We start from the raw sequence: 24,377 nt of genomic DNA on the forward strand, positions 1-24,377 counted from the left end.
GGGTTAGAGTTAGGGTTAGGGAGGGGGGCAAGTATGGAGGAAGGAACTACTGTATAGAGGGTAAAGAGGGGTGGGAGGGGTGGGGGGAAGGGAAAAAAATAACAGAATGAATCAAACAACATTGCTCTATGTAAATTTATGATTACACAAATGGTATGCCTTTACGCCATGTACAAACAGAGAAACAACATGTATCCCATTTGTTTACAATAAAAAAAAAAAAAAAAAAAGTGCATGGGAGGCTAAAAAAAAAAAAAAAAAAAAAAAAGACTGCCTAGTAGAGGAGGAAGAGGCAGCAAAGGAACTGACAAGTAGCAGGTAGTGATCAGGAGGAAACCCAGGCAAATTTGGTATCACAGAGGCAGGAAAGTGTTTCAAGGGGTAAGATCAACAATGGAGAAGTCAGGAAAGATGAAAATTGAGGATGACATTTATCTGTGTTCAGGGTTAATCACCAATGTCTTTGTTAAGAGTTGATGGAGAAGTGTGGGGAGAAAAGCCTTATTGATAGATTGAAGAGAGATGGGAGGTATAGAAACAGACAAGTAAGAATATGCAAATCATTTTAGGAGCTTTGCTATGACGGAGAGGAGAATAAGGGACAAAATTCAGTCTTTTGAAGAGATGGATAATATTAGGACAGATTTTTATGCAAATAAATTTGATCCAGTAGAGAAAGTAGTGGTGCAACAAGAGATAGGATAATTGCAGGAGTGAAGCCTTTGAAAGATTGGAAGGATCCCGAGCACAAGAGAAATGCCTTAAAAATGTTAGGGAGATTATAACCAGAGGGAAGGAAGAGGACATAAAAAAGGATTCAGATGGATTAATAGAATTTATGTAAGAAAAATGAGGCATTTTTAATTATGTTTCATCTATTTCTGTTTAGAATTTAAGATTAGGTTATCAACTGAGAATGAGAGGTGTGGATGTAGGAGATGTGAGCAGAAAGTAGAGGTGTAAATGTCCTTTTGGAGAGTGGTCAGTAGAATTTGCTAAAAAATAATAGTGGTATACTTGAAGAGTGCCAACTTGAGAATCCGTAGAAGGTGAATCTTATTAAAAAATTTTTTATTTTTTTTCCCATAACAACCTTTTGGTCAAATAGTAACAGTAGACGGCACTATTACTTAGGTTGTGGTTTTGAAAAAAAACAGTTTCTGCTTAGAGAAACCTGGGCTTCTTAGAGGAATAGTTTTTTGTAATAGTTTTTTGAAAACTATTATTTTGGAACATCTTATTATAATAGAAAGCAAGGAAGCTATTAAAAACTACAATGGGCATATTAGGACTAGAGACAACACGAAGATTCTTCTACTTGATAAAGATGGAACAATTTGAGTATCAGTAAGGAAAACAGATGTGATGAATTAAAACACATCAAATATATTTAAATCTTGAATCCATACTGATCCCCCAAAAAAGAGGAAACAAAAAAACTCCACAGACACACATGTGTATGTAAGCACACAAGAATATAACTACGTAATACTTCCACCAATAACAACTAAGTGGAAATCCTTGAAGAATTCTAGTAAACTACCTTTATCAGTTAAAAACTGATAAGGAGAGACAGGATAAGCATTTCCTGTTTAACCTGTATCATTGGGTAACCAAAATGGTATGATTTCTCTTTAAAGAAATTTCCAATAAATAAATAATGAATGATAGAATTGGAATCTCATCATTTTGTAAACACTAATGAATGGGTGAATTTAAACATTAACCATCAAGGACTGCTAACATCACAAAAAGAACTACCAGTTACTGTCTCTTCAGGTAACATCAGTCCATTAAGTGTCTTGTGCAAAAAACTGGACATGAATCAGATTGTCTCTGGATCCAATTAACAATTTTCCAAAAAATGCTGAAAAAGGTTAACATGCTAATCTATATCATAGGGATGTAATCAGAAAAACTTAGATTGTTGCCAACTGTATTAGACAAATTAAAACAACAATGCATAGGGATGTTTTATGATTTGGGTGATAAAACTATAACTATCAAGGAAATGATGCCACACAAGTGAAAGAGTGGTCCCTCTTAGAAGGTAAGATCTTTTGATTGGGAGAAAAAACATAGAAATGATTTCTGAGTAGCTGGCAAGATTTCCCTTGTTTAAACGGTTGTATGTAAAAAGGTGCTTGTCTTATAAAAGTCCATTAAGCTATACATTTTTTATATGTTATTCTGTTTTGAGTTATAATACTAAAGCAAAATTTTAAAAAATTATTTTTTATTGATGCATTATAGTTTCATATAATAATGCGATTCATTGTGGTATATTCCTACATGTACAACACCTCAATTTGATCTGTTTCTTTCTGAGAGAAAGCATATGACCCTTGCCTTTCTGAGTCTGGCTAATCTCACTTAGCATAATGTACTTCAGTTCCACCCATTTTCCTGCAAATGATATAATTTCATTTTTTTATGGATGAATAAAGTTCCATTGTGTATATGTATCCCACGTTTTCTTTATCTAGTCATCTGTTGATGGACACTTAGGTTGGTTCTGTAATTTGGCTATTATGAATTGTGTTAATATAAACAAATGCAAATATCACCATAGTATGTGAAGCAAAACTTGTAAATGAGGGTAAGACATTTACTTATTTTTTTTAATTTTGATTCATTTTACACAAATGTGGTACAACTTGTCATTTCTTGGGTTGTACGTAGAGTCATACCATTTGCGTAATCATACATGTACATAGGGTAATGATGTTTGTCTCATTCTATTATCTTTCCTTCCTCCCCACCCCTCATTTCCATCTAACACATCCATCCTTCTTCCATTCTTCCCTTACTTTGCTCTCCCCTCCCCCATTATGTATCATCAACTACTTATCAGAGAAATCATTTGGCCTTTGGTTTTTTGGGATTGGCTTATTTCACTTAGCATGATATTCTCCACCTCCATCCATTTACCTGCAAATGCCATAATTTTATTCTTCTTTATGGCTGAATAATATTCCATTGTATATATATATACCACAGTTTCTTTATCCATTATCTGTTGAAGGGCATCTAGGTTGGTTCCACAATCTAGTTATTGTGAATTGAGCTCTTATAAACACTGATGTGGCTGCATCACTGTAGTATGATGATTGTAAGTCCTTTGGGTATAGGTCAAGGAGTGGGATAGCTGGGTGAAATGGTGGGTCTATTCCAAGTTTTCTAAGGAATCTCCACACTGCTTTCCAGAATGGCAGCACTAATTTGCAGCCCCACCACCAATGTATGAGTGTACCTTTTTCCTCACATCCTCACCAACACCTATTGTTGCTTGTGTTCTTGATAATCGAAATTCTAATTGGGGTGAGATGAAATCTTAGGGTAGTTTTGATTTGCATTTCTCTTATAACTAAAGATGGTGAACATTTTTTCATATGTTTGTTGATTGCTTGTAGATCTTCTGTGAAGCATCTGTTCATATCCTTAGCCCATTTGTTGATTGGGTTATTTGTATTCTTGGTGTAGAGTTTTTTGAGTTCTTTATATATTCTGGAAATTAGCGCTCTATCTGAAGTATGAGTGGCAAAGATATTCTCCCACTCTGTAGGCTCTCTCTTTGCATTGCTGATAGTTTTCTTTGCTGAGAGAAAGCTTTTTAGTTTGAATCTATCCCAATTATTGATTCCTGCTTTTATTTCTTGTGGCCATACCACCCTGAATGCGCCTGATCTCATCTGACATTTACATTTTAAAAAAATTTCTGTGTTTTAATTTGTAAAGTTACTTGTTAAGCTTTCGTAGGTCATGGGGAGGGCAGGTAATATTAAAGATACAGGTAAGAGTTTAAATAACATGAATTGCAAATTCACCAATGAAAGAATCAAGTGAGCTTTACATTAAGGAACTATTCAGCATTAGTAAATCACTTGAGCCATCTTTAATATGTATTCTCATCGTCAATGTAAAAATGTAATAAATGGAATATATGCTGGAAATACCTATTTATGTGTGCTTCATGTTATTTTTCAAAATGGTTTTATATAATTTAATAAAAGACTTAAATTCTCTATATGAAAGTAGTGAATTATTTAATGAAAATATTTAAAAATATGTTAAATATCAAAAAATATTTTTAGATGTTTTCATTAAATAATTAGCTGGGTGTGGTGATGCATGCCTGTAATTCCAGCAATTTGGGGAGACTGAGGAGGGAGGATCACAAGTTTGAGACCATCCTCAGCAAATTAGTGAGACCCTGTCTCCAAAATTAAAGAGGGAAGAAAAGAAAAAAAAAAAAAAAAAAAGGAAGATTTAGTTCAGTGGTAATGCACACCCCTGTTTGATCCTCTGGTACCACCAAATAAAGAAAAAAAAAAAAAGAATAAATTTACCATAAAGTTTGTTGTTGATGTATTAACATACTTTCTTTTTTACTCCTAACCCTTATATTTTAAAGGACATAATTTTCACTAGTTTTAATCAAATGGAGATTATTAATAAACTTTAAAAATATAAATGTTCAGGATAGTTTGATAGGTCTAAGAAAATTAAAACTACTTCTTTTTTTTCCTCTCAGAGGTCTCTTTATTAGTATCCATGATCGAGGGCATATTGCTTCAATTCTTAATGCTTGGCCAGAAGACATCATCAAGGTAAGTTATCAGATTTTTCCACTGAGGCAATTTATTTGTTCTCTTTTCTGTCCCATGGGATAGTTAGAGGATATTGATAATTTTCAAGGCATTAGGTAGCATTCACTGACTTTTAAAGTGAATATCACATAATTTATAGCCCTTTGAGTTTTGCATAATGGATTAATTTTTATTCTGAAGCTATTTAGGTAGTTTCCTCATTATTTGTGTCTCATTTCTTAGTATTTCTTTATTCAAGTTAAGTGATAATATATATGTTGAAGATGCACCTGAATTTATTTAAGCAAATGATTATCTGCTGTATTTAACCATCTACTAAGAGGGTCCAAGTAGGCAAAATAAATCTGTTAATTCATATCTTTGTCATTATGACCTCAGGTAAGTAGCTCATCTGACTTCCTTCTGTGTGTGAGCTAATGACAATGAAAGTAATAGTAGTACTGACATTTGATTGCTTTCTGTGTGAAACATTGTAGTGGATTTCCTCTTAACAGTTACCATGATAATTGAGGAAGGAAGGTCACTGGTAGGTTACATGTTAATGTGTGTCCTGTGGGGAATTGAGTACAAGTTGCAGATCTGTCCCCCAGAGGCCCTGATCTTAAACATGATCCTAAATCACTTTTCTTGTCTGAGGGAGATGAGGTATGCTTGTTCTCCCTTTGGCTCCATTTTCCCTTTTTGTGGAATTCCCAGCAATGTTGTGGTGTCTTTTAAGACTAAAATTGAATAAATTGGTGTCTTTTAGTGGAGAGCCTCTTTAGCTCTGACTTTTCAAATGTGACTCCTTTAATGATTTTGTCTAAGCACTTGTGACTAGAATTATTTAGTTTCATTCTCTAAGTTTCATGCTAGTCAATCTTCATTAAGTAAAGTATTTTTCACTATTTCCATTCTCTCCAGTTTCTCATTTTCCCTCCCATATAGACTGACCTGTCCACAGATCCTATTCTTAGCAGCTATTCTAAGAAATGTGTTAATTCATAAATGTGTGATCATCTAAGAAGGGCATTTACGTTTTAACTAGGAATCTAGAGGATTTTACAAATCAACAAGTCAGTCATGAGTGGAGGAACACACCTGTAACCCCAACAACTTGGGAATCTGAGGCAGGAGGATCTCCAATTAGAGGCCAGCCTGGGCAAGTCATCAAGACTCTTGTCTCAAAATAAATAGAAAGTTTTGGGAATGTAGCTCACCCTTGGGTTCAACCCCAAGCACCACTGTTTCTGTCAGCTTCCTCCCCGCCCCACATAAGAGGGTTTATTAAGCAAACAGAGTGTCTCCCTGCAGGGTAAGAGAGAAAATGAGAGGAAGAGAAAAGGCGCGCGCTAGAGAGAGTGGAAAAGCGAGGAGGAGAGAGAAAGCAAGTCAGGGGGAGAGAAAAGCAAGAGAAAAGATGGCGGAGTAGCTACCTTGAAACAGTTGAATTCTGCCAGGCTAACGGGACCAGTAATGGAGAAGGATACTTGCAAGCTGACTGATGAACCAGTAGCTAGCTAGGATGTTCACAGACTGACAGTAGTTGGGAGGTGGGGAATGGCTGCAACGGAAAGGGTGGGGAGAGCAGCTTTCTATTACATTCCCCCATTTCTGTTTTTGTAAGAAAATCTTTTGTTCTCCAGTTCTTTCCTTGCCTTATCTCTCCTTCCTGCCTAAGTGACTGGGGCTGGTTTTGCAGGTGAGATGTAAAAAGTGCATTCTCCCAGGGGCAGTCTTCAACTTCTAGTCTTCCAGAGGCAGATGGTTTTCATGGACTTCATTTCCTTGATTTTCTACACTAACTGCCTGCCCTCAATTCTGGCTTCATTTACCCCTCTAGTTTTAGGAACTCCTTAACTGCTGTGGGGAAAGGGGGGTGATGACTGATCTGGCTTCTTCGAGCTGGAAGCGGGCAGCATGGGGCAAACAGGTTGGTGTTCCCTTTTTAGAAATCAGGTTAAGCGAGGGGTCCATGGTAGAAGTCTGGTTGGGGAGGAGCAGGTTGTAAAGGCATCTGGGGGTGGGTGCGTCTATGAGAGAAGAACAAAAAGACATGAATACTGAAATGAGACTAATATAGTATAAATGTTGCAGAATCTGGAACATGCCAATGAATATCATAAAGATGACAGAAGTTAATAATTCCTCACCAGGAGGGGGAAGAACTGAGAAGTTGTTCCCATAACAAGGCCTAGCAAAGGCTGGAGAGGACAAGGCCTTTATTTGGGAACCTTAACATTGTCCAGGTTATCAGGAATATAAACACAACATTTAAATCTTAATGTCATTGATGTAAAATATCCCTTTATTGGCATAACCTGTGTTTAGTAGAGATCTCTGTACTTCTGTTCCTTAGGGCTAGATAATCATACTAGCAAACATAGATTAAGCCTACCTGTGTAGCTTAGGAAGGTCTACAGGCCTTAAACTGACTGAAAACTTCTGACTCTGGCAGTTTCTCTTGATAGTGATCAGGCACATTTGCCTAAGAATCTCTCTTTTGTAGTTTTTAGTCTTTATTCTAGTGGGCTAACACAAGTGTACATCTTAAGTTACATTTAACTATTATTTCTTTTAAATGCCCAAGAATGGCTATATTTTGGTTTTAACTGTTTTGCTAGGTGTTTAAGATCAAGGTGGTCAAAGTGACCTGTTCCTGTCTGTTAAAGAGTCAGCTGAGTTCCCACAGGGGTCACTCATAGAGAATTTAAGAGCAGCTTCTTAGCTCCATTAGTGCCATTGGTTAGGCAGGGTCTCCTTGATCAGGTGGCTTCCCTTAGAAGCATTAGGGGTATCTCCCTTTTTTCATGACCCTCCTCTGCAGCAGGTGCACTGAGTGGCTTTTCATTCTCTAGTGGCCTCATCAATCTCCTTGATAAGGAGGTTGTGTGACCCACCCAGAGTTGCAAAGCTCCTTAGAGAAGTCCTCTTATTCCCTGGGTTCAGGCTGACTTTGAGGGCAAGACCCAAATATGGACCTTTCTTGACCTCTGTATTTAATCTCAATCTCTAAGTTTGATCTTAACCATCCAGCAAGCCAGTCTCACCAGTCATAAAGTAAGTACTGGGCTTTAACTTCAATGTCTATAACTTTATAGTTATTTATCCCCTTTTATCTAATTGGGGTCTACATTATCTGTCCTATAGGTGATGGCTTTTCAGGTTAATCTATGGTGTGCTTCTGCAAAATATCAGGCAACAGTTAGAGTTTACAAGGAAAATACAAAAAGGAATCAGCAACGGTAAAATATTTCAGTTCGTGCAATAGCTATCTTGAATTTTGGCTGAGTTATTCATTATATCCCCTGTGTGAGATCACAGTAATCTTTACAACAAACATCAAACTTGAACACAACTTTAAATGAGTTAAATGAGTTTAAATGGCTTACTTTGGAGCCATTCTAATATGCAGCAGGGTTGTGAGGCAGAGCCTTATCTCAGGTAAGGCGGGGCTTTTTACAAATCTTAGGTAAAATGTTCTAATCCTGAAGCTAATTTTTTCCTCTTTTGCCATGACCAGCATGACCAAATTCTCAAGTTCAGTGAGGGGCAAGGAGTATTAGAAAATAAAGGTTTTGAAGATTTTGAAGATTAAGCTGAGATCAGATGGAGCTGGAAATGCAGATCTAAAGAGTTATGTTGGCAATCTTTATATATGTATGTAAGCATTAATCTTTGTTTTCAGAAAAGTTACAGAGACTAGGACATTAACATAACTTTTTTCAGAGCTGTAAAGTGCAACGTTAGGAGCTCTGTGTAGCTCTCAAGGAAGTCACTGTCCAACATCATGAGGTCAGAGACCCCAATCTCAATCACTGTTGTCCCATTTTTGCTACTGCCACATTACACTTTCTTAAATGTCATTTTAAGAAGTTTATATATATTGACTCCTGAGTCTATATGAATATTAGTTAACACAATTTAACATTATATCTAAAACATGAATTAAAGAAAAGCTGAGAGAGCTTTTAACTGTCCTTTTGTGTGGCAAAGTGGCAAAATGCTTTCATGTTTGACCTTTAAACAAATCAGGCTCTCAATAACTTTTAGAAATACATTTAACAAATTTTACATATACCCTATTGATGACAGGTCCTATAATAGAGTACTAAATGATAGGTTTACCATTACAGACAAGTTTAATTTGGAGAATAGCAGCTCGATAAATTTTCTGCTTTAAAGGCTTGTACACCTGGAAAATACGAACACATTTAATATATAAAGAATAATGTTTTTAAGTATGGTACTCCATGGAATAACTTTGTAAATTAATCAGATGTCTCTAACAAACATGTTTGAGTAATCCCATACATGTCAAATCTCATTCACTGATTTTATTGTACAAAAACCCAAGATATCAGAGCAAGTGTAAAAAACCAAGATATCAGACAAGTGTGCCAACAGTATTTGCCATCTCTTTCCTGTTGAAGAAAAGTCCTAGAAAAATTGATGTTAGACATTTTATAAACATCAACGTTTTATTAGTTTGACCACCTAGAGACTTGTGAGTTAATTTTACTTCTATTACTTTACCCAATTTAAATTGAACCTTTTTAAATCACGTGAATTAAAAGTATTGGATCCATTTTTTAAGTTTTAATTTTTATGTGCACTTATATTTAACACAAAAGCAAAGGCCTTGTAATGTTCATCTCCATTGCAATGTAACAGATGTTCAAAAATAACTCTAGAGTTGGATAAAAAGAACTGATCAAAAATCATTAACCTAGGTATGTAGGAGCAAAATTGTGAGCTCAAAAATGTAGCATTTAAGAAAAACAAAAGTCCTAGAAGAAAAATGATAATGGCCACTAATTATAGAATGAGAAAATGAGAAAGAGAGAAGAGGTGAAAGGGAGAGAAAAAGTTTTCTGAGTTGCAGCCCAGGAGAAATTTAAAATGGACACTTTTTTTCCCTTGGGTTTGAAACTGGCCTCCCACTGAGCATTCTAGCTTCCTGCACTTACATATCAATGTAAGCCTTAACTAAGATCTGGATCTGAAAGGAGCTAACAGTTTCTAGCAGAAACTTGATGCCTATGGCATTTTAACCCTTTTTCCTGGTTAGTAATCAATTCAGGTTTGGACGCAGAAAATTGTGAAACATTATCTCTCACTACTTGTGAGGAATGGGGCTGCTATATCATACTCCTTACTGGGACATGCCACTGATGGTTGGGCCAGTTACTCCCTCCACACTGGCGTATCTGGGACCTCATGGCAGGAGGACTAGGTGGGCTGGGCTAGGGTATGGAAGCAGAAACAGCTGAGTCGAAGTTGGAGGAGGAGGAGGGATTAAGAGGGGAAGAAGAAGGAGGTGTTTGAGTTTGCAGGAAGAGCCAAGAAGCAAGAAGGAACAGACGTGAAGATAAGGAATCTGTTTCCATCTGCCCACTCGCTCACCGGAAGCTGTGTGCAGTTACACAAACCAATTTTGATGGCTTTAAGCTGGGGGTCAAGGGAAGGGTTGAATCTGCTGGAATGGAGGACCCAGATCCCACGGTGGAGACTGATACAGCCAAGTGTGTGGCCAGGCCGTCCCGAGGCCACAGAGTAGTCAGCTGGAGTCAAGGAGGCAACACATTGATTGTGTCGTCACACAAGCACCAATGTGTGCCAGGCAAAAGCCAAGGAGAGTTGAGGACCTGATATCAGGGTTTTTGAGTGCAAGTGTGCGCAGGAGTGTGAGATGAGCCTCAACCCTGAGAGAGAGTCTCCACCATAAAATCAGGAATCCACCTGGCAGATAAGACTGACTAAGGGGCCAGCCGTAACTATAAAAGTTGTGGCTGGGGGTACCCCCACACCTCAGACGCCTCGAGAGCCCCGGACACTCGACGGTCACTTGTCAGGTCAGCAGAGGTGTGTTTAAGTGGTCTAGAGTGGGGACCTGTCTAAGGGAACTCACCAATTCAAGTCTGGTGTTGCATGCAAAAAGCTGAGCATCCAGGCGAATGGAATGTGGGGCTGTGTCCGGGGGGCAGTGGGGCTCAGATGGGTTTCCACTTGCTTAAGAGACAGTGGAAGGACCCATCCTGACCCATCACACGAAAACCATGCCGGACACGGGAAATTATATAAGAGGGTTTATTAAGCAAACAGAGTGTCTCCCTGCAGGGTAAGAGAGAAAATGAGAGGAAAAGAAAGGGAAAGAGAAAGGGTACGCGCTAGAGAGAGTGGAAAAGTGAGGAGGATAGAGAAAGCAAGTCAGGGGGAGAGAAAAGCCTCTGTCAGCTTTTTTGTTGCTGCAACCAAAGGACAATTTTAGAAGAGGAAAAGATGTTTTGCCTTCATGATTTCAGAGGTCTCAGTCCATAGTTGGCTGACTCAGTTGCTCTGTGACCTAGGGGAGGCAGAACATCACGATAGGATGTGGCAGAGGAAAGCAGCTCAGAACACAGCAACCAGGAAGCAGACTTCTGCTTACCAGAAACAAAATATAAACTCCACAGGGTTTCTAGAGAAGAAGAAAAGAGGAAGAGTTCTGCATTTAGTGAGCTAGGTGGGAAACATAGACTTTGGGAAGGGGAATGAAGGAATAAAGGCAGGAAGAGCTGGGGCTCATGCCTGTAATCCCAGTGCCTCAGAGGCTGAGGCAGGAGGATTGCAAGTTTAAAGTCACCCTCAACATCAGTGAGTAAGCAACTCAGTGAGGCCCTACTTTAAATAAAATACAAAATAGGGCTGAGGTTGTGACTTATTGGTCAAGTACCCCCAAGTTCAATCCCTGGTTACCTCTACCCTGCCAAAAAAGGAAGGAAGAGTGCATCCATATTTCATGCAAATAGTTTCTATTCGTGTAATGCCCAGATAATATTTTATATTGTGGGGTGGAGATGTGATTTCTGAAACACAGACATCATTTACAGAATTGTGGTTCTCTTATTGAGATTAATCCTGATGTGACTTGATTACTTTCCAAAAATATCTGCTTTATTTTTTCTTAAAAGGAGACAAAGTAGGTAAAAACGAGCAAGAGAATGCTAATTTAATGATAAACTGCCTACATGACAAAAACATTTTACTTCAGAATTTTTTCACTATTTAAATATAATCTTTAATATTGAAATATTTATGAATTAATGCTATTAATGTATGTTTGTAATAAGGCATAAACCAAGCTAAAGTAGTATTTTATTTAAAAATATTTCAAAAACTTTCCAAACTACTACTTCAATATAAATGTCTGTATATTTCATATAATTAAATAATAGTGCTAGATGAGAGAAAAAGTTAGAGAATAAAAGCTATAAAAAATGGAAAATAATAGCTTTTGACTTTAAGACATATATTTTTAAAATGTTTAGTTGTAGAAGGACACAATATCTTTATTTATTTATTTTATGTGGTGCTGAAAATCAAACCCATTGCCTCACATGTGCTAGTTAAGTGCTCTACCACTGAGCCATGACCCCAGCCCAAGATGTACATTTCATTTAACATAAATGTGCTATTAAAAAATGAATGAATGTCAAGTATACTACCATGTATATCTAAAAAGATCAAATAAAAAATGTAGAAAAACAAGAAAAACTCAAAAAAGTTTTGATTTCTTAAAATACCCTTTTCAAAAAATTTGAAACTGAAGAAAATTATAAGATGCAACACTCTGAGTTTAAGTGCATTTTATGAGACCTGGAATGTAATTAAATTATTCAGGTCATAACTAATTTATATTACAATGGTACTTTTCTTATAAAACATAAAAATATGTGTAATTATAGGCAGGCCAACTGGACGTTTCTTGTATATAGAAAACACAAAAGTATTTGTTATCACTGATATATAAAAGTAACCTCTGTGATAATTTATTTACTTATAATTTATTTCTCTAATAGTTGTTTTATCTTTTAAAAAATATCATTAGTTGTAGATGGACACAATGCTTTTATTTCACTTATTTATTTTTATGTGGTGCTGAGGATTGAACCCAGTGCCTCACATGTGTGAGGCAGGTGCTCTAGCACTGAGCTACAACTTCAGCCCTGTTGTTTTTATCTTTTCTACCTGAAGTCAGAGGTGAATTAATCCAGTGATATCAGATTCTATTTGCCAAAAAAAAGGATAACATTGACTCATTGCAGTTAAGGAAAATTTTTTCAAAGATGAACATGTGGAATATGTAAAAATAATTCTCAAATATATTTACTTTTAAAGTGATTTTTAAGAGTGGCATAAATATAGGTAAACAGGATATTAAATAGAGCTGAAGAGTGTACTTAAAAATATATTCTGCAACATAATAAGGTGGAAAAGCACTGTCCTGGGAGTGAACATAGCCAGGTTCTAGTGCTTTGATATTAATTAGGTAATTTATCTTGAGCAAATTATTTCAGTTCTCTGATCTTCGGTTTCCTAATCTATAAAATAAGATGAGTAGAAAGAATGTACTCTAGATTCCTCCTTTCTTCTAAAATGTTGTGACTATATATATTAGTTCTGATTATAGTAATGATATGTATAGTATGCATATATGTATACACACAGGATTTTTAATGTATCAGGTACTGGGGTAAATTCTTCATGTGTCATGATTTCATTTTTGGAATTGTTTATTTATTCAGTTGTTATACTTCCTGATTGTGCACTGTGTACCATGTGCTATGCTAAATGCTAGTGATGAGCAAAACAGCTGGTTCCTAATTTTATACAGCTACTCTGAAAAGTACTTTTTTTTTTTTTTTTTTTGGTGGTGCTGGGGATTGAACCCAGGGCCTTGTACTTGTGAGGCAAGCATTCTACCAACTGAGCTCTCTCCCCAGCCCTGAAAAGTCCATTTATGGTTCCCATTGTACAAAGAAATAAAAGTTTAAAACCACTGCTTCATCCAAGTCAAATAACTGATATTTTTTTCAAGGTTTCATGGATAATATGAGTGTAGCATTTTGTAAAATGCCTAATAAATTGTTTTTCATAGGATTAGTTTCTCCTTAACCAGGGAGTGGTGGGCCATGCCTGTTATTCCTGTTACTCAGGATCCTGATTTAGGAAAATCAGAAGTTTGAGACCAGCCTGGGCAACTTAGTGAGACCCTATCTCAAAATAAAAGTGAAAAAGAGCTGCGGGTGTAGTTCAGTGGTAGAATACCCTGGGTTTTCTGCTCTGGGGGCGGGGGGATTAGTTTTACTTAAACACTAACGGTAATTAGAAATAAACCAAACAAAATCGACCAAGTCTAATGGAAGATGATCAGTTATCGATGTAGGAGACTGTACTGGGCATGTTTGAAAGATAGCAGAACTGTATCAAGAGGCTATAGAAATTAAAGAGGATGGGTCAAAATTGTGGAAAAACAGAAGAATGGTGCCAGGATGCATAAACTAACGTTCAAAGCAGAGTTATGGCCTCCTCAGTTTACCTAGCAAACATGCAGTGCTCAACTTTGGGCACTACTGTAATTGTACTCAAAATGGATATGACTAGTTTCAAAGCCATCTTAAATTTCACTTTGATTCCCAATTTGAGCTCTTATTTCCCTGTACTTTTTTCATTTGCCCCTCTTGACTGAAGATTAAATTATTTGGATTATTTGAATCTTTATGCGTACATCTTCTCTTCTTTCTTCAATAGCCTAATTAAGTATGCATTTGTAAAATATTTAAATGTGTTTAAATTTATTTTTCCCCATTCTTGCACAATGGCCACCATAAAATATTTTCAGGTATATTCAGTTTATGTTTTCTTTTTTTTTTTTTTTTGGTACCAGGGATTGAATTCAGAAGTGCTTAATCACTGAGCCATATCCCCAACCCCTTTTATTTTTTATTGTGATACAGGGTCTCTCTAAGTTGCATAGGGCCTTGCTAAATTGTTGAGACTGGCCTCAAACTTGTGATCCTCCTACCTCAGCCTCCCAAATTACTGTGATTACAGGCATGTGCCACAACACTTGGCCTCAATTTGTTTTCTAACAGCTTAATTTTTATTCCATGAATATTACTTTAAGAAAAAGAGACCAGAAGTTGAATCCCAGAATTTGCAAAACTCTATTAATAGATTATTTCTCTTTTTTTCTCTAGGCTATTGTAGTGACTGATGGAGAGCGCATTCTTGGCTTGGGAGATCTTGGCTGTAATGGAATGGGCATCCCTGTGGGTAAATTGGCACTATATACAGCTTGTGGCGGGGTGGATCCTCAACAGTGTCTGCCTGTCATTCTGGACGTGGGTACAGAAAATGAGGTAAACATTTTAGGTTTATAAGACAGCTATGTACCTTAAAAAAATGGCACCAATTCTTGCATTTTGAGTTTATTCTATGAGTTATTTCATGAAGTTTATTTTGGTTTTCCTTCTCTCCTCAAATCTGCCCCCAGCATTTATGAGAAAATTATTCTCTCTGTTCTTTCTCCATCTATAATGTGTTTAATCTTTTATCAGCTCCCTAGGTATTTTATGATGCTTTGATATATACATACACCATATGTGTGTGTTTGTGTTTGAGATATTATAGTTTCTTTTTTAAATTATTATTTTCACATTATGCAGAAGATAATCCCATAGGTCTTAGTAAATTTGATTAGTGCAAAATCTTATTCTAAAAGTTTATATTGATCTTGAGGTAGAGGATTTGTTTTTAGGTATACATGACAGTAGAGGGTATTTTGATATATTATACATATGTGGAGTGTAACCCATTACAGTTAGGATCCCATTTTTGTGGTTATACATAATGTGGAGTTACACTGGTTGTATATTCATTTATGAGCACAGGAAAGTTATTCCTGATTCATTCTACTGTCTTTCCTATTCCCATCCCCCTTCTCTTTCCTCATTCCCCTTTGTCTAATCCAGTTTACTTCTATTCTTCCCTTCCTACCTTCCTTGTGGGTTAGCATCCACATATCAGAGTTTTTTGGAACTGGTTTATTTCACTTAGCATTATGTTTTCCAGTTCCATCCATTCACTAGCAAATGTTGTAATTTCATTCTTTTTTATGGCTGAGTAATAGTCCATTGTGTATATATACCACATTTTCTTATCTATTCATCTGTTGAAGGGACCTAGGTTGGTTCCATAGTGTAACTGTTGTGAATTGAGCTGCTATAAATATTGATGTGCTGCCTCTCTTGGGTATAAACCAAGGAGTGGGATAGCTGGGTCAAATGGTGGTTCCATTCCAAGTTTTCTGAGGAATCTCCATACTGCTTTCCAGAATGGTTGCACCAATTTGCAGTCCCCCAGCAGTGAATGAATGCACCTTTTCCCCCACATCTTCGCCATCATACTTGTTTTTTTAATAATTGCCATTCTGACTGAGTGAGATGAAATCTTAGTGTAGTTTTAATTTGCATTTCTCTAATTGTTAGAGATGGGTTATTTGTTTTTTTGGTGTCAAGTTTTTTGAGTTCTTTGTATATCTTGGAGATTAATGCTCTATTGAAATGTGGGTGGCAAAGACTTTTCTCATTCTGTAGGCTCTCTGTTCACTCTCTTGATTGTTTCCTTTGCTGTGAAGAACCTTTTTGATTTGTTGATTATGGATTTTACTTCTTGTGCTTTGTGTTGAGGAAATTGGATCCTGAGCCAACATGATGGAGAATTGGGCCTACTTTTTCTTCTAGTAGGTACAAGGTCTCTGGTCTAATGCCTAGGTCCTTAATCCACTTAAGAGTTGAGTTTTGTGCAGGGTGAGAGAGTTTCAATTTTAATCTACATATGAATTTCCAATTTTCCCAGCATTTGTTGAAGAGGCTATCTTTTCTCCAGTGTATAGTTTTTAAAAATATTTTTTAGATGTTGATAGACCTTTATTTCTATTCACTTATTTGTATGTGGTGCTGAGAATCGAATTCAGTGCCTCATACATGCTAGGCAAGTGCTCTACAACTGGGCTACGACCCCAGACCCTCCAGTGTAATTTAAAAAAAAAAAAAAAAAACAAACTTTTTTGTAGTTGTATATGGACAGCATGCCCTTATTTTATTTATTTATGTGTTTTTATGCGGTGCTGAGGATTGAACTCAGTGCCTTGCACATGCTGGGCAAGCTCTCTGCCACTGAGCTACAGCCCAGCCCTCTGAAGTATGTTTATGGCGTCTATGTCTAGTATGAGATAACTGTATTTATGTGAGTTGGTCTCTGTGAATTCTTTTCTGTTCATTGCTCTTCAGGTCTATTTTTGTGCCAATACCTTGCCACAATACTATAGCTCTGTAGTATGGTATAAGATCTGGGATTGTGATGCATACTACATCACTTTTCTTGCTAAGGTTTGTAGTCTTTGATTAACTCTTAATTAACGTGATGGAAAATAGAAAAATACTTGAAATGAACTGAGTTGCCAACTTGTAGTTTTATCTTTCATTCTAAAATTTTATTCTTTTTTTTCTTTTAGCTAAAACATTCTTATATAAATTTTTAATCTATTCACTTCGTGAATCTCTCCTAGTTTTATACTTCATAATAAAAATATAAAAAGTGTAGGTAACACCTCTTAGTTTCTTATTCAGAAGAACCTAACCAAACTAGATGCTTGAATCAAAACTAGATGCTTTTAAACTGCAAATTACAGTTTCCTCTTTTATCGTGAAAATAGAAAAGGAATTAGTTCTCACTCTCTATAAAGTCAATTTGCCTGCCTACCTTTAAATCTCTGCAGCTTTTATATAAGGAAATTTAGAGAAAAAAGACACCATAAATGAACCATAAAAGTACATAAAAGTATGCTCTTCTTCAAACCAGGAAATGTGATGTATACCTGTAGTCTCAACTACTCAGGTGGCTGAGGCTAGAGAATTACTTAAACCCAAGGAGATCAATATCAACCTGCAATACAAGACATGTTCTGAAAACAAAAACACAAACATTTTTCTCATAGTTCTGGAGGCTGGAAATCGGAGATCAAGGTGTTGGCAGGCTTGGTTTCATGTAAAATTTTTCTCCTTGACTTGTAGATGGCCATTTATTGCAAACTTAATAACTTAAAACAATATTAATGTATTTCCTTGTAATTCCGTAGGTCACAAGTCCAATACATGCCTTGCAAAGGTTAAATCATAAAAGGTATCAGTAGAACTACATTGCATTTCCTTGCCTTTTTCTGGTTTCTAGATTGCCTTCCTTCCTTGGTTCATGACTCTTTTTATCCATTTTTATCAATTTCCAGTGTAGTAGTATCTCTCAGAGGTTGCTTCTGTCTTAAATTACATTTTCTGATTTCAACCAGGAAAGATTTTCTAATTTTTAGTATTCATCCCTGTCACATCTGTATGTCTCCTTTGGCTCATAAGGGTAACGTATTTACAGGTTTATGAGATTCAGATGTGGTGTTCTTTCTGGGAGGAGTGGGATGTCATCATCTCCTTTTCAGCTCTCCTTTACTTCTAGCATTTATCCTTTTATACTGTGGAGGTTGCTTGCCACTTCACATGAGTAACCCTGCATTATATGATTACTTAGGTGTTATAGTAAAGCCAGGGCAGAGAAGATTATACTTCAAATCACAGGCTTTTGATTTGAAATGTCTCATGCTTGTTTTTACCAGCCTTTACCTCATTCTCTCTAAATTGGAAGGTGATAATGGATTTTATCAAGAATTTATTTTCTGAGACACCATATTGATGCCTTGGGAAAAGAATAGGGTCTTCAGTATAATTTTTAAACCCTGTTACTAGCAGGAACTCCTTGAAGCTTGTGATATATTTTAGAAATACACATTATATAGACCAAAATAGAAAAATTATTTACATGAGACAGGAACCTATTAGAAAATAGAATGGTTTGATTTCAACTGAACAAAAGTGTTAAATGAGTGGTTCTCAATATATGTATTACATGGATGAGCCAGTTCAGAATTGCCAGGAATGTTTGTTAAGAGTGAAAAATCCTGCACTGCTCTCCAGAAATACTGAATCACAACTGAATTTCAGTCATTTTAATTTCTAGCACTTTTTAACAGTCATGCTGGCTCATTTGTGTTCTGACATTTTAGAACTTTTTTAGAAATGTGATGGTTGTTTTGCTTAATGTTACTGATGATATGAGCTGGTAAAATAGCAAAAAATATTTACTCATTCTTTTTGGAATTTTTTTTCACTTGTAAATAGCAACAATTATTTTCTGTATATTGTAAAAGAAAATTTAAAATGAATACTTATGTGGGAAATATGATATGGCAGGTAAAGCTGTATATAACATATAGAGAGCCCTTTCAAACGAATGAGAAAATGTCAGATGCCCAATATTAATTGCCAAGGACATGTGAACACAGATAGTTTACAAATTAAGAAGTAAACATGGTCAGTAAATTTTTAAAAAGCTCAATATGAGGTTCTGGTGTGCCTTCGCACAGTAGGGTGATGACAGATAACATTAATGTGCTGTGTATTTCAAAAAGCTAGAACAAAGGGTTTTGACTGTTTTTACCATAAGTGATAAAAGTTTGAGGAAAAAATATGAGGAAATACATATGTTTAACTTAAACATTAACAATATCTACATATATTGAAAGATTACATGGTACCCCAGTAATATGTGCCATTTTAATGTTTTGTGTATCAGTTAAAAATAAATTACCAAGTGGATTAGACAAAGGCGAATGAAGGGAAGGGAGGGGGATAGAAACAGGAAAGACAGTAGAATACATTGAACATAACCTTCTATGTTCACATATAACACCAGTGAAACTGCATCATGTGCAACCACAAGAATAGGGCCCTAACTAGTATGTTATCCTCCATGTATGTATAATACATCAAAATACACTCTACTTTCATGTGTATCTAAAAAGAACAAATAAAAGAATCAATTAACACTTAAAAAGAAAGTTCAATAAGAAAAGAAGATAAATACTACTGGATACATTTTTGTGCCTACCTCCCACACATATATATATTTAACACATCTGTATGTGAATTTATTGTATCCTATTATATTTGTATGTATATTTCACATGCATTTTTATGTTAATGTCTTACTGGAGGATATAACTAAATAGGCATGCTTGTTATATACCACTTGAGGGAATGTTAATTTGTTCATTTGTTTTAGGAGGATAGTGTTCCAATATGAAAGTTATCTCTCAGCATGAGAACTTTCACCATGTATTCCTTTGTGAAAATGGGTCATAAAATAGTCCATCCTAATATCCCAAATTTGTACTATGGTACATAGACCTAAAGAAGAGGACCCAGAAGAATGTACATGAAATTGTTAATGGTGGGTAGTTGTGAATCAGTAGATGATTGGTACTCTTTGATTTTAATTTTAGTTTTAGTGTTCTTAAATATTTCTTATAGGTGAATGTTGCTTTCATCATGTTAAAAAATAAAGTAACTTAAACATAAAATATTGAGAATTTTTTTTTTTATTTCTCAGAAACTTCAGATTAGAAAGGTAGAAATGTGAGAGCCAAGAACAAGCTGAGAGTTGATGGGAATTTCTATCATTGATTACTATTAAACTCAAATAAATGAATACTTCAGATATATAAATGCAAGTATCTGAAATAGGATGGTATTAACAAATAATATGATTAGTATACTTACTAATACATACCCTCCTTAGCTCCTTTGAGCTCTTATATTTCCATGTGCTTCGTTCTTTACTCTTTTTTCCCCTAATTTTTTTCTTTCTCTCATATTTGTCAGTCTTAAGTGACACAACATGCATTTAGTGTGACACCTAGTGCTAAAGGAGATCTAACCTTTTTTAAAGTGCTTGCTCAGCTTGAACAAAAAGATTGATTGGTGCCATAATTTCCTCCAGAGAGTATGGGAACTGAGTGATTTAAGGGGACATTTCCTTTTTACTCTACAGACGTCTGTTTTGTTCTTATCTTCTTCAAGGAGAATACATATTCATGTATTTTATAACTTAAAAATAAACAAAGAAATAATCATACTTTGGGGAGAAAAAGTGCTTATTTAGTACTAAGCCTTTAATTTATTTTCCATCAAAGATTTATTGAGCATTGGTTCCTGGCTACAAGAAGTTCTTAGTATCACTTCTTTTTATGCCAGGTTACTTGGTCTAATGGAGCCATTATAAAAACTGAGTAATCTTGTTAAAGAGCTTTCGGTGTATATTAACTTTTTGTCAGCCAAGTCTCCAAGACTGCACTTATTTTTTAAGACTTATCTTAATGTTCTTAATTAAAATTATAAAAAAATTAAGCAGTAATTTTTGACAGGGACATTGTTATGATTGAAAAAATGTAATAACTTTATGATTTAATTCAAAAGCTCTATCTTGTTCATAAATTTTTGTGATTGACTTTACATTCTAGTCAGACTTCTTTATAGTATTCACTTTAATTATTAGCGTGGGAAAGAGTGGGAGAAAAAAGAAGGGGAACATATAACATTTTTTCTCAACTGTGTTTTTTTTCTAATCCACATTTTATAAGTCTAAATATATTCCAGACATGGACAAAGTATTTTGATTTGGCAGCCATCAGTAGTAGCACATTGGCACTTGAACCTCAACTGCTCAGAAGCCTGCCAGTAGATTGTTTAAAGTTTTTATGCTTTAAAGAACAGCAGGGTTTTAAAACAGCACTTGGTTTCAGATTTTATATTTCATCTGAAATACATTTATATGATTTAACATGTTAGCTTCCAGCTAGTCTTCACTTATCATTATGCAGTATGTTACAAGTAAGGTGTACTGGCCAAATGATGACAATTCACAGTGAAAGAGAGTGCTATTTGTAAATACACTAGGATAGTAAGTGTGGACCTGGCATTTCTGATCGCTTTAAGTAAACTCTGATTCAGATGATTCAAATAGTTTCACTTCCTTAACAGTATCACCACACCTACAAAAAAAAAAAAAAAACAATTTGCCAGTAACAAACCATCTTCAAACGCAATAGCTTAAAAAATTACTGTTTTATTAATGTGACCCTGTGGATTAGTAGTTTGAAATGGGATGTAGAGGAAAGCTGGGACATCCAAGACAGCTGTCGCTTTTTCCATTAGATTCTTACTATTCATAAATAATTTATATTCCACATGCAAAATACACTCATCTCCATATTAGGAATTTGGAAGTTTCATCACAATAGTAACAATAGGTCCAAACTTCAGAATCATGTCATCTAGTTAGATCTAGATGCAAATGAGGCTTCTTGGGTTTTGCTTCTTGGTATGACTCTTTCCATGTGTTCTAACACACCAAACATATACTGGTGTGTCAGGGATAGAATACAGCAATTAATGTACCCAATCAGAATTGGAGGAAGAGGAATCACATGGCTCTAAATGGTCCACAACCATTCTGAATTCTCACAGATATATGTTATCAGGCCACCCACATGGGAGATGGGGAATATTCTTTCATTTGAGCCCAGTTCTGTTTCTCAGAGTGGATCCATAGTTCATTATTCTTAGGCTCTTGGTTCTGCCTTCTAGGTTCAGGACTATCCTCTTCCTTTTCCATAAGAAATGGTTTGTTCAGCAACTGAGTAATTTTCTCAGTCTGCTTTCCTCCTATGGAAAGTTGGGGACCCAGAGAAGTATTTTCATTTAAAAGTGTCTTTGTCCTGATTAATCCAAAGAAGTACATTGTCCTCAAAAACGTTTTAGATGTTCTGTATATCTTATTATGGTCTACTCCATTAGATGAAGACCCCATATACAGTTCTTTTCAAAAGAGACCAAGGTAGAACTGGGACTGTAGCTTAGTGGTAGAGCCCTCACCTAGCATGTGGGAGGCCCTTGGTATGATCCCTAGCACAACAGCAAAACAGACCAAGGTGGTTTGTTAGGCTCTACTTTAAATCATTCAGAGGTTTCCAGAAAGCAGTGTTTTGTAGTTTCCAGCGTGCAGTTCTTAAACATATTCTGTTAAATATTTTCCTGTGAGTTGTGTGTTTGATAATGCTATTATAAATGGAATTGTCCCAGGCACATGGGGAGCTAAAGCTCTGAAACTGGTCAGAATTTGTTCCTTGTCCTGCCCTGATGTTGAAGATTAAACACCGAGAAACACTGAAGCAAGAGCAAAAAGTTTTATTTGAAGGATAGGAGAGGGAGAGGGAGAGGGAGAGGGAGAGAGAGAGAGAGAGAGGGAGAGGGAGAGGGAGAGGGAGAGGGAGAGGGAGAGGGAGAGGGAGAGGGAGAGGGAGAGGGAGAGGGAGAGGGAGAGGGAGAGGGAGAGGGAGAGGGAGAGGGAGAGGGAGAGAGAGAGAAGAGAGAGAGAGAGAGAGAGAGGAAGGGGTGGGTGGGGGACAGAATTCTCTGAAGAGGAGGAGATCCAAAGCTGATGCCCAATGGAGTGGGGGTCTTGCCCCTTTTATAGATTTCAGGTTTCCTTTCTTCTCATGCCCCCTCCTCCTCTTATCTTGCCTGTGTGTCCAAAAGTGACCTAAAGGGCAGGAAGAGAGCCATCCAGAGGATGGTTGCTTGTGTTGGAAAATGTGATCCTTCCCCTCCCCTGGAGGTTGTTAGCAACCAGGTGATGGGGAAGAGCTATCTACCCATTTCCTATTCTTTGATAATTAACTACCTGTCTTTTGCTCTGGTCTCAGCTACAAGCCTCCATTCTTGTGTCCTGACAATAAAATTTAGAGTTGGATACAGAAAGCCAAGCAAGATAATTTTTTTATAAATCAAAGTAAGGCTAAAGTGAAGAACACTCTCAGTAGAGAAAGACAGTGGATCATCTCCAAGCAGAGAACAACAAAGGAAACTTAATGATGCTGCTTTCAAAATATTTATGTTTGATGTTCTCCAGAACTGGGGTCCACCTTCTGCAATCTTTACCAGTTCATTATTTAACTCCTTCATGTTGGATAGGGGAGTTTCTAACTCTAGCTGGTCCTTTCTGAAATAGTCATGTCTACCACCTTGTATGTGTTGGGGGGACTTCATCTACAAGTCAGTCCTATGTGAATGCAGTGCCTGGTCAATGACTGGGCAAACTGTATCTTAGTGCTTCTATGCAGTGACCCCAGTAGTCCCTGTGTTAGAAATATTGGGGCATTGTAAGAAATCAGATGTGTGTGTTACCAAAAGCTTAGTCCTTGTCCCCAAGTCAATCCAATAACAAGGACACGGTTTTGAAAAAAAGGAAAAAGTTGGGGGCTGGGGAGATAGCTCAGTCGGTAGAGTGCTTGTCTTGTAAGCACAAGACCCTGGGTTCAATCCCCAGCACCCAAAAAAAAAAAAAAGGAAAAAGTTTTATTGCTTTGCTAGCAAAGAAGAGGCACAGGTGACTCCTGCCCCAAAGACTGTGATTCTCTCATCAGGGGGAATAGGTATTTTTTTTAAAAAAGAGGTGAATCAAAGGCTACATTCCACATGATCTCCACCAGGAGATGTAATTCACTTGTTAATTTGGGAGGTAGTTCTTTGTTAGATATTCTGGTGCCACTTCCAAGTTTGAATTACTTCATTTTTGTGGTGGGTATGTGTTTAAAGACAGATAACCGCCTAGGATGGAGAAGAGAGATTAGTAATCCTGTTTCCCCTAAGATTAAGGAGGGGAGAGATTAGAGAGAAGGAGGGTGAGAGGAAGAGAAAGAAATATGTCAGAACAGCAAGGACTATATTCAAAGTGTAAAGTGGACCATTGTTAAATGTGCTCAAAAGTTACTTGGCAAGGCAAACTTTACTTCTGCAGAAGGGTGTGCTACTGAACAAAAGTCTGGCAAGCAACCTTGCAAACTTGGATGGGCAGTCTGCCTGTTTTTATCCCTAAGCAGCACTACCCTGATTGGCTAATTTCAAAATGGGGGAGGGGTGATCAAGAGATAGGCTTTTGTTAAAAGAGCTATGATTGGATACAGGTTGGGAAGCTCAAAATGGATGTGATTGGATCTTACATCCCAATTTTACATTT

The 24,377-nt window shown here is 36.4% G+C and overlaps 1 protein-coding gene across 2 annotated transcripts in view; it reads left to right on the forward strand.

The window, feature by feature from the left end:
- Positions 1-24,377, forward strand: part of ME1 (malic enzyme 1) — a 205,998-nt gene that overhangs the window by 77,343 nt on the left and 104,278 nt on the right. For both annotated transcript variants that reach the window (XR_013765019.1, XM_079146979.1), the window contains exons 4-5: positions 4,535-4,610; positions 14,612-14,773. Coding sequence is in view for 1 of the 2 variants with exons in the window: in XM_079146979.1 (XP_079003105.1) it covers positions 4,535-4,610; positions 14,612-14,773 (238 nt within the window). In the remaining variant the exon portion in view is untranslated. The remainder of the gene's footprint in view (positions 1-4,534; positions 4,611-14,611; positions 14,774-24,377) is intronic.

Source organism: Sciurus vulgaris (genome assembly GCF_902686455.1).
Source record: "Sciurus vulgaris genome assembly, chromosome: 7".
In the NCBI taxonomy this organism is placed as follows: Eukaryota; Metazoa; Chordata; class Mammalia; order Rodentia; family Sciuridae; genus Sciurus; species Sciurus vulgaris.